Source organism: Saccopteryx leptura, chromosome 7, assembly GCF_036850995.1.
Source record: "Saccopteryx leptura isolate mSacLep1 chromosome 7, mSacLep1_pri_phased_curated, whole genome shotgun sequence".
NCBI classification, from domain to species: domain Eukaryota; kingdom Metazoa; phylum Chordata; class Mammalia; order Chiroptera; family Emballonuridae; genus Saccopteryx; species Saccopteryx leptura.
This window is the reverse complement of record NC_089509.1, coordinates 91366665-91378686: the sequence shown is the minus strand read 5'-3', so window position 1 is coordinate 91378686 and position 12022 is coordinate 91366665. Positions and strand designations below refer to the sequence as shown.

Genomic DNA, 12022 nt, shown 5'->3' with positions numbered 1-12022 from the left:
GTTGCCTTTCAGTAAGGCATCAGTTGTATTCAATGGAACAATTCCAAATTTTCACCTCCTGTATTTTTTTTAGAGGTAGAAAAAGAAGTTGTAAAGCCTAGAGAAAATGTATTACAAAAAGAAATAGAAAGCCTGACCCACCTAACCTACTCCAGATTAAGAAAAGGATGAGCTAGAAGCATTAATGGGTAGTGTGCATGACTGAAATATATAAGACATTTGGGGCTTTTGAGTAATAAAAAGTGGAACTAACGTTTGGAACTAACACATTTTTATAAAGATGAAAAATATAATAACCGTGAACAATTATTGGTTCCTTTAATCCAGATAGAGAAAATAAAATTGCCCGAAGAAAAATGATGAAGTTGAAGCAAACATTCCAGTTATGGGAACTGTAAACAGGTCTCTATTGTTCCCTATTTATATGAAAATAACCTGAAACTAGATGTCAAATTAAGAGCGATAGCTGCTGTAAATGCTTTTCTGCTCCAAATTGCAAATGGTGAAATTTGGCTCCTTGCTGCAAAGTTGAGAACAGCATTAAGAAAGCAAAATGCCTGATGAACTCTCTCTGCGTGAAGGATTCTCTAGGTTATCAGCAATCTAACATAAATACATTAAATATATTCTAATCAGTGGATTAGACTTATTTTTAATGTGTTTTCATTGCAAACCTATTATCATTAAGAACTGCCAAAAAAGAGCATGTCAGGTATGTCAGTTTCCAACATTTGTGGAATACGATGGAATTTCAAATCTGGTAATAAATTTCAAATGAGTTTTGCTCAGATATTGCTGATATATTTAAAACTTGTTCAGTCAAGCAGGTTATATCAGATACCTGAATGAAAGTTAGAAACAAAACAAATCTTAGAGTATTAATATCATGGGATAAAATAGATTCTTCTCTCTGCTTTCGTTATGAGAATATAGATATTATATGAATATATGTATATGAAATACTATATAAAAGTATGCATTATAAGTCATGAATATAAATTGTTGGTGGGCAGAGAATATTATGTAGCTTTTAATGGACCACAAAGCAATCATTTATCTATAATAGCAGATATATAGTGCATTTGAAGGTATTTGAGGAAGACTAAAGCCAAAACATTCACATTCTAGGGTTACGGTACTGTTTTGAAGGTGTTTAAAAACAGAGACTAAAATCTGGTTTAACCATTGAAACTTTATTATCGCTACCTTTATGATGTATTTTTATAGTTTTGTGCTTAGAGCATAACACTTATCTTTCCTAATAAACGTATTAAATATCCACATGCTGAAAGACAGCACTCATATGTAATAGATAAAAGGTTAGGAATGTGTTTAGTCTAGTATAGACTTCCTGATTTCAGCTTTAGAAGTTTTAGATGGCTTTATGGATACCTTTTTTTTTTTCTATTTTGCAAATATTTCTCTACCCCATTCAAAACCCCTTGTATAAACTTAAGTTTTGTGTATCATATGAATATCTACTTTTTAGTAATTATCAACTGGTTTTTTTTTTTTTGTTTGTTGGGTTTTTTTTGTATTTTTCTGAAGCTGGAAACGGGGAGAAACAGTCAGACAGACTCCCGCATGCGCCCGACCGGGATCCACTCGGCACGCCCACCAGGGGCGAGGCTCTGCCCACCAGGGGGCGATGCTCTGCCCCTCCGGGGCATCACTCTGCCGCGACCAGAGCCACTCTAGCGCCTGGGGCAGAGGCCAAGGAGCCATCCCCAGCGCCCGGGCCATCCTTTGCTCCAATGGAGCCTTGGCTGCGGGAGGGGAAGAGAGAGACAGAGAGGAAGGAGGGGGGGTGGGGGTGGAGAAGCAAATGGGTGCTTCTCCTATGTGCCCTGGCCGGGAATCGAACCCGGGTCCCCCGCACGCCAGGCCGACGCTCTACCGCTGAGCCAACCGGCCAGGGCCAACTGGTTTTTTTTTTTTTACATCACTTAAAAATATAATCTGTGAAAGTAATCAATCTCGTTTCAAATACGAAAGCTTTTGGGGGATGCCTTTTTAAGGTTAATTTCTACTTTATAAGATTTCTTTTTTCATTATTTCAGAATAAACTTTTATGCTATTTTTATACATGACAACACAATTTTTGGCTAGAAGTATACATGAAAACTGTTCATTGCTACCAAGAAAATATTATGCCAGGAAAAAAAATAAAACTTCTAATTTTGTTGATTGTAATATGCAGGCACTTAAGTTCTACATAGACTATGTTTCACCATGCTCTTTATAAATTGTTACCTATTATTTGTTTCAAGATAGAAAGCAAAGTATCTTAAAAAAGGAGGCCTCAGAAATCAATCCATAGGATTTTTATTTATTTTAAAAGGAAAAAAATATCCTCAATGTTATATATACTTAATAGAGTTTTGTAGAAATTTTTATAGGCCCTGGCCTATGGCACAGTGGATAGAGTGTCGGCATGGCATATGCATGTCCCAGGTTCAATTCCCAGTCAGGGCACACAGAAGAAGCAACCATCTGCTTCTCTCCACCTCCCTCTCCCCTTCCCTCTCTTCTCTCCCTCTTCCCCTCTTTCAGTCAGTGGCCCAACTGGTTTGAGAGCATGGCCCTGGGTGCTGAGGATAGCTCTGTTGGAGTGCATTGGCCTTAGGTGCTAAAAATAGCTTGGTATTCATGCATTGGCCTAGATGGGGATTGCTGGGTGGATCCTGGTCAGGGTCATGTAGGATTCCACCTTCCTATCTCCCCTCTACTCACCTTAAAAAAAAAAAAAGAAATTCTCTGTACACAACATTCATGGAAGATAAACACAGCAAGTAGGACTGGACACAGTATCTCATAAAGTGAAAATATGCTATTAATGCTATTTGTTTAAGTAAATGACAGAACAGAGTTCAGGGACCAGTGAGCAGAATATGTACACATTTATTTATGTATGGGGTGCTGAGAATGGAAAATGTAGAAAATGAGGTGAAAAGGATATTCTAGCTGTAGAAAGTAAGCAGGATTGGCTGATACTTGAAAAAAATAGGGAAAAAAAAAATGAACCGTGGTGTAAAGGAAAATACTTCACTTATATATATAAAGAAAAGTTGAAATATTTCACTGCGGTCAAAATGGGTAACTTTACATAATTTTTTATGTCATACTAAAACAAAAACAGAGAGGTACAAAGCATTAAGTCCAATAGTATTAAGCAAGTTAAACAGTCTAAGATCCAACTGACAAAACCGATTTCAATAATCAGTGGAACCAGCTGCTACCTATCTAAGAGTTTCAGACAAAATGATGAGAGAAGGGACAGAATCTCAGTGTTATAAAAGGATCCTGTCCTGAATGGCTACTCTTCAAGAACCAGATGGAAGGTGTCGCACTTGCTTCCACCCAGAAGGGAGACATGACTCCTGAGAGAGAGAATACAAAAGGAGCTGAGATGAATGTAGGTCTAATTTCTGCACCTGAGCAAATGGACAGCGTTTTTTCTGTTTTGTTTTTTGGTCTGTTTTACAATTAAGAAAAAGTTTTAATATGTTTGCATATTTTTACATATGAGAAAAACCACTGAGGGCCATGAGGCTCTTCTGTTCATCAAATCTCAGGGAAAGCGTTGGCAGTTAGTTATCTCTACCTCCAGGGGCTCACATCTGTTAGGAACTCAGTACAAAATAGGTCGGTGTGTATTTTTCAGAAGGTAAACATCCAATTCATTCACTACATTCTAGAACTCTAAAATGACTCATTCCTTCACTGGAAAATTAATCTGTTTCAAACATTTAAAAAAAATTTTATAACACCATCTGGTTAAAAATACTCCCAAAATCTGTTGTTGCTCATAGTGGCTGCCTGGATTTTTGCTTTACCAAATTTCCTGCAACACGTGAATTACAGATTCTGATTAAAACTGCATCGAACATCTACTGAGTCATTACTGTGTGTGGGCACTGTACCAAATGGACAGTGTTTTTAACACTGATGATTTCACTCAGTGACAGGTCGCTCGTTTAGGGTAGGGAGGAGACAGGACGGAGCTAGGGAGGGGTGGGGGCAGTGTTTCAGAAGGAAATCAGGAGTCATTTATGAAATTAGAGAGGAAGTATGTCCTAGTGGTGACGTTGAGACAGGTGTCTGAGAAAATCATTTCAACTAAGGCCAAAAGCATCTGCTTCCTTATTTGTACAATGAGGAAATTAAGATAAATCCCTAATAGAGTTGTTGGTTTTAAAGAAAAAAAATAGAGATGCTAATATACATACATCGTATGTCAGTATCTGGTATGTACAAGTGGTTCAGTAACTATCAGCTATTAGTATGGTTATCAGAACTTTCTGAGGGAGTAAATAAGCTTATGGATTAAAAGAGAATAATCTGTTTTAGGCTTTACAATTTTTATCAACTGATTTCTTCAGTAAGACTAAAAACAATCTTTAACTACCTTAGGACTGAGGAATATTTCTTCAGGATTAGACTGCTGACAGTGAGAGGGAAGATGAAGAGTTGTGATAAATGGGTAGAAGGTAGCAGTTTGCATTCTTCAGGGACTGATGCACACATCTGTCATATACAATGGGGTGAGCGATGGACCCCAGAGATAAACATCCAAGAGGAGTTTGCATATGACATGAAGTCTACCTGATGGTAAATGTTTTGTTAATGCAAATCACTGAGTAAAAATCTAACAAAGAATTTGTTGTTGATGATGGTGGGATTCGCTTCATTCACTTAAACTCAGCTAATGTTAATGAAACAGTTTCAATGCAGAAGTTCTGCAAGGAAAAGACAAAGGGCCTGAGAAGTTCGTCATCTAAGAGGCAGGTTAAGACAGATAATAAAAAATAATACAAAGCAATAAAAGAGAAGTAGCAGTAACAGTAGTATCTCTCAGTGAAAGTAAACTATTATTGGGGAAGCCATGTGTTAATTGCATTCTGGGTATTACAACATGTACTTGGATCAACTGTATAAATGCTTATCTCACTTCCATTTTATAGATAAATCAACTGATGCTTAGAGAGATTAAATAATTTGACTAACATCACACTGTTCATATAAGGAAGAGTCAGGACTCAAACTGGAATTTATTGAATTCCAGCGCAGATGTTTTAAACCCTTATGAGATGTGTTTCAGAGCAGAGGCATTTTCTGATGAGGTTTAGAGGAAGAGGGCACAGGACAAGGAAGACAAGATGGAATCAGGACAACCGTCTGGAAGCAGGATGCATGTGAGATGGAACTGAGAAGGGCCAAGAGATCTTCAGTCAAAAGAGGTAGGTGAGGGGGCAGAGAGGGCATGCGCAGTGAGAAAACAGTCTGCACTCAGACTGTGAACCAGGAGGCTCTGGGCACACAAACTGAAGATGGGGGGAGAAAGGGCGCAGAAGATCGGGAGAATGAGGAAAAGAGAAAGAAAGAAGAGGGAGTAGGAGAGAAAGAGAGATTGATAGACTGACTGTGGTAGGTAGGAGATAAGGTCGAACCATTAGTTTGAGATCAAATCTCAGAGTGATATGTCAAATTTTATGCTGAAAAATTTCCACTTAATGTTGTAGAAAATGGAGTCAGTAAAGGTTTTTAGCACTAAGAAGCTGTGTGATAAATGCTGTGGTTTAGAAATATATACCTGGCAGTGATATGTGTGATCAATTAGAAAACGGAAGGACAAGGGGGAGATTGGTACGGGAGACAGGAATTAGTCAATTATTGCGATAATCTATCTAACAGGCAAGAAGGCTTGCACAATGATTACAGGAAAGGCTCAAGATGGACTCAGCCAATAATTTGACAAATGATTGGATACTAGAGGCAAGGGGGAAGCTGGGATAAAACATGAGAGCAGTATTAAGCCTGGAAAAAAGAGGCAAGTCTGGCGGAGGCGAATTCGGGGAAGTGTCAAGAAATAAGGTCAGGTTGGGAGTGAGGTAAAAATTAGGGGTGAGGCGAAGATCTTCTGCACCCATCATTTGCTATTTAAAAAGCAGCTCAAGTATAATTTTACATATAAGACCCTCCCCCCACTAGAAACTGCTTCTTCATTGTCTTCTTAAGATCAAAATAAATTGAGTGGTGCTTCCTCAGAGACAGATATTGTAAGACTATTTGGAGACTATCCTTCGAGTGTTATTTTTCTTCAAATAAAGATGTTTGTGTTAATAACGGGAAAGCAGTTAATAGTTATGTTTATGATTTCTGGAGCAATGTATTTTATCCATTCAGTCATCCAGTCCACAAATATGCTGCTATTATCTTCTAAGACATGTATTAGTTGTTGGGAACCCCTTGGTGGGTCCACAGTCTTATTCGAAAGAATGACAAATAGTTACAATAAACTGTAGTATGTGTGATAATGACAACTGCAATTGCAATTAATGCGAACCAGCCTTTCACTTAACATTATGCTAAGAGCAATTGCCTATAATGTATCACATTTAATCTTCACAATAATCTATGTGATCATAATACCCATTTTCCATACTAAAATATTTTTAAAAGGGTAAATAATTAGACCATGGTTACATATGCAGTGTTCAAACTCAGGATTTAATTAAACACAAAGGCTCTGTACTAAGGAACAGTTTGATAAGTTCTGTGGTTTAGCAAATACACCAGTTTACCTGTAAAATGGAAGTGATGTTGTATTTACATATTTGACATGAGTACATGTTATAGTGCCCAGAATACAATTAGCCCTGCTTCTCAAATAATAGCTTACATTTTATCTAATAGTAAATTGTTGGATCCATTAGAATAAGAAGAGGTTGATACCCAAGAGAAGAGTTAGCAGGTTATTATAATAGTCTAGCTGAGAGGTAACAAAGGCTTGAGCACTGCGTATGGGAATTAAAACATAAGAACGAGTTCAAGACATTTGGAGATGACCTCTGCAAATGATTTACCTCGCTTCCCTGCCTCCTGCAGGGAAGTGAGTGCCAAGTCCTATGCTTGGGCAACTTCTGTGGGATATCAGACCCTTCCTGCCCTAGGAGAATGCTGACCAGGTAACTCAGCTGTTAAAAAGTGGCTTCATAATTTCTCTTCAGTTGTTTCTTCATCGTCCCATAGCAATCGAAACAATATTCTCTCCTGGAACTGCAGTTTCTAAGCTGTCTCCTGCTAGCTGTACATTTCAGGCAGTTAAGATCCTGCTCACCCAAGAATCTGCCGGTGCTAGAAGTTTGTCCTCACTCTTCTTTCTAAACTTGGCCTCAGACTGATTTTAGCTGATTTCCTCTGCACTGGTGCTGACCACATGAAGTTTCCTACCTCTGGTAATGGAGCATGAAATAAAAAAAAAAAACAGGAAGGTGCATGAAACAGGTAACACTAGAGTCCAAAGATGTGGGAATAAGAACAATGAATGTAGATTTGGTCTTTAGAAGTTACTTAACTGATCTGAACTTTGCAATTCCTTAGCCTATTAAAGATGGTGATAAAATTCATGTAAAAGGCTGTTTTGATAATCAAAGTATACATCTCTTTTAATTAAAGAATATTATTTTTTTTTAATTCCTACACTCTATTTCTCTCAATTCCTTGTACTTAGCAAAAGTTTAGCTAATTTATTTAGGCAGCTAAAAACCAAAGAATTGTTCACTTTATGTCAACCATCTACAAAACATTTAGCCAAGATGTTAGCAAACTTTAAAAAGACCAACATTAAAAAAGTGAAATTAAAGTCAAACAGAATATAAGTATTATATTCATTATGCCTCCAAAAACAATCCTATCAAGCTTTTATAAAGACAGGGGCCTGAGATTCTCTGCATCAAATTTTTATTATTGTGCAGCTCATTAATCAAAGAAAAATAATCTATATAAATAGTAATTATATCATATGGCTATAAATTAGAAGCTTAAGGGCAATCCACACAGTAAAGCAGCATAATTAAGGATGATCACATATATATATATTTTTTCATGCTAATGCCATGAAAATGCTTGGCACCTATTGGCAACTGAATTGAATGAAAGGAATATGTGGACTAAATGAATGAGCGGATGACCATCAACTTCAGAAGCACCACTTTCTCCTGCTGAAGCCAATAATCTATTAAATATAAAATTATTTTTCTTATAAAATTTAAAGCAACTTAAGAAAATGATACCAACCATGATGAGGATAAATATAATAATAATAGAGGTAAGGACAATAACAAGAGAGTGGTAGCCACAGTAGCAAATACTCAGAAAACTAACTTTGACCCAGACACTGTTCCAAGTGCTTACATATATATATATATATATATATATATATATATATATATATATATATATATATATGGTCTACCGGAAAGTTCTGTCCATTTCTATCACAAGTTTCGACACGTAAGCACGTTTATTTGGCGCATGTGTGCCTCTCTATTTTTATCACTTAATGTATACATACTGACATAGCAAATTAACTAAAACAAAGTTGATTCACGTTAGTCTTATGTGTGAAACGATAGTGTACCCATGGCTACTGACAAAGTTCATTTACGCCACTGTAATTTTTACGAATTTCAACAAGGAAGAAATGCTACAGAAGCATGTCTGTCACATCCACCATATTCCCTGGACTTAGCACCCTCCGACTATCACTTGTTTTTGTCCTTACAAAATTTTTTGAAGGGCAAAAAATTCAAAAATGAAGAAGATATCAAACAAGCACTGGTTCAATTTTTTGCATCAAAAGGATAAAACATTTTTCAAAAATGGGATATACAAATTGCCCTCACGCTGGCAAGAAATCATTAATAATAATGGCAATTATATTATTTAATAAAGTTTATTGACGGTAAGAAAAATTTGTATTTTGTTTTATTCCAAAAATGGACAGAACTTTCTGGTAGACATTATATAGATATATATACATATGTCTATACATATATATATGTCTATAGATATATATATACATATATCTATAGACATATATATATATATGTACTCATTTTATCTTCATACTAACCCTCTGAAGGACTTCATATTATTTCTGTTTACAGACCAAAAATGAAGGCAAAGAGAGATGAGGAACCTGCCTAAGCAGTTAGAACCAGGAAGCAGCTAGGCTGGGAGCTGAGCCCAGGCGGCTGCTAGGGCGGGACCGGAAATGGGCGCAGAGGAAAGAAGTGCCAGGCTAGGAACTACGGGAGCAACTGGCTCCAGAGAATGAGTTGCTTACCTTACAAATGTGAAAACTCTGGACTGATAGGCTACATTCAACTTATATACATCGAATAAAATGTGGCAAAATTGTTAACACAATGCAAAGTTATTTTCAAAGAGTGCACATCAAAGTAAAACTCTACCAAAACGAACCCTGAAATGTGCACTTTAAACTGTTCTTCAAAGAAAAAAGAAAAGCAATGAAGAAATTCAGGTTGCCGAAGGGTTGGAAGGATCGAGGTTCATTTGTTTTAAGGTTTGTCAGGAAGTTCTCATAGCATATAGAGAAAATGAGAGAAGAGAATAATTAAGTAATTAATTTTAGAATTGGGACAGGGTTGACTCCACTCTTCTAATTATCTTGATCTTTCCTATAAAATCAAAACTATAAGCTATTAAAGAAACAAACACTGAACAGAAATAAAATACTTCATCCCCATGAAGAGAATACCTCAGTGTATCCTTAATTTTCGGCGATGTCCGTAGTTCTGTCTGTACACCATTCATAACTTCTCCATCTTCTAAGTTTTGTGTAGAATCCTATAGAGAAACAAACCCATAAGCATGTGGATGCTGTGCATACAGAATTGAGAATTTGAGTAAACTGTCTCAAGATGAGAGCGTAAATGGTTTCACTCTGGTTATATACCGTACGCTTCAATTTCTCTGAAAACTGAAACAGGTGTTAATCTTTTCAGTGCTTTCAATGTTCTTTTCTCTCCCGTTTGGTTTCTGAAATACTCAAATGGGCCATTTACACAAGGCAATATGTTCAGAGCTTTGGAATACATCATTTAGCTTCCTGCAACTCAACCATAGGCTTTTGGGACTGAATGTTTTCAATCAGCAGGGTGAAGGGGTAACAGAGGGAAGGTGCCATTGACAAGTGGTGATGTATTAGCTTTAATGTACTGTACTTGCTTGCACCCCCTCCCTCAGTGACACTAAAATATAAAGGAAGCAAGATCCATGGGAAATAATGTTGTCTAGTAAGGTCATGTCTGTCAAAAGAAATAGAAATACTGCAAAAAAAGAAATTTGGAGGTCTTCGTTTGTTATGAGACCAAGTCTGAGGATGATCTTCATCACAGAGAAACCAAATTAACCTTTTAATTTTTAAAATGGTAAACACTCTTTGACTACGAAGAGGTGAGAGTGTCAGAGAGGCCCCTCACTCCAGGACAGCGGCAAAGTTGAGTTGGATGTCACATAGAGCAGAGAATAGATTCTAGAAAGTATGCCTGATATAGACTCCCATTTACGTAAGACATTACTTCTCTATTTGGCTTGGAACTGTACTTCACTAAAATAATTCTGCAGATACTCTACTCTTCAGAAGCTGTGTCAAAACAATAAATAGTGTTAGTTATGGACTCAGGTTTCAACAAAACAACGCAGCCCATGGAGAATGACCCACTATCAACTATCACTCCTATAAACAGAATACTCATGGGTCTGAATGCACCATTTCGACAATAAAAAGACAATATATGAGTTAAGAGTTAGCTATAACAAAATTAGGTTAAATCTTGAAGAAAACAAGACACAGAGCCACAACTTAAGCTATTTGTAATAGTGAATTGAGTAACAAATTTACTTTACTCTTAGACTGAGTAGCAACATTTCATATAGGGATTGGTAGTTTTGTGAAGGACTCAGTCTACATAGGTCCCCCCCCCCCATATTTGTTTTTTCCTCTTCACAGAGATCAAGAAAGGAAAGAAAATCTGTAAGATTAAAGAACACTTTTTAGTATAAGGCACCAAATCTTCAAAAATAAATGTCTTAGAATGCTTTCGAACACTCATACTATTATGAAGAGCTAGATATATGCTTACAGAGGGGTTGGGCAGGTTACAAAAAAGGAAGAAAATTTAACAAAATATTTGCATTTGTGACTATCACAAATGTCAGAACATCTGATGACTGCATTTATGTCAAAATCATTAACTTTCTCATCTGCCTTTCTCTCACAAGAGGGAGCTCCCTGGAGGGGAGCGTGTCTAGTCCTCTATATAACAAACCTGTAACACACAGAAAACCTTCATTTAAGGAAGATTAATGAGTAAATGAGCCGACTGCTAGTGTGTTAGTTTTCTAATGCTGTTTAATAAATTATCCCAAAATTTAATGGATTAAAAGAAATAAACATTATCTCTCATTTTCTGAGAGTCAGCAATTTAGAGGCAGCTTGTCTGGGCAGTTTGGGGTACAATCTCTCATGAGCAGCAGTCAAGATGTCAGCAGGGAATCAGCTGCAACCCTCCAAAGGTATGACTGGGTTTTTTAGATCTACTCCTTTTTTTTTTTCTTTTTCTTATAAAAGCTTTATTAAGATATAATACACCCCTGGCGGTTTGCTCAGTGGCAGAGCATCGGCCTGGCATATGGAAGTCTTGGATTCAATTCCTGACCAAGGCACACAGGAGAAGCGCCCAACTGCTTCTCCACCCTTCCCCCTCTCCTTCCTCTCTGTCTCTCTCTTCCCCTCCCGCAGCCAAGGCTCCATTGGAACAAAGTTGGCCCAGGTGCTGAGGATGGCTCCATGGCCTCCACCTCAGGCACTAAAATGGCTCCAGTTGCAACGGAGCAATGGCCCATATGGGCAGAGCATTGCTCTCTAGTGGGCATGCTGAGTGAATACTGTTGGGAGCATTCAATAGTCTGTCTCTTTGCCTTCCTCTTCTCACTTCAGGAAAATACAAAAAAAAAAAAAAAAAAAAAAAAAAAAAGATAGAATCCAAATGACATTAAATTCTTCCTTTTGAAAAAAAAATTCTTCCTTTTGAAAAGTATAACACAGTCATTTTTTAAAAGCTTTTCCACAAGTTTTTGAACCATCACCACTAGTCTTAGAACAATTTCAAAGATACCTAAAGAAACCCCATACCTATTATTGCCACTTCTC

At 37.0% G+C, this 12022-nt stretch overlaps 1 protein-coding gene across 2 annotated transcripts in view; it reads right to left on the bottom strand.

The window, feature by feature from the left end:
* Positions 1 to 12022, bottom strand: part of PARD3B (par-3 family cell polarity regulator beta) — a 1075922-nt gene that overhangs the window by 506168 nt on the left and 557732 nt on the right. For both annotated transcript variants that reach the window (XM_066346722.1, XM_066346721.1), the window contains exon 5: positions 9566 to 9654. In XM_066346722.1, the coding sequence (XP_066202819.1) occupies positions 9566 to 9654 (89 nt within the window). The remainder of the gene's footprint in view (positions 1 to 9565; positions 9655 to 12022) is intronic.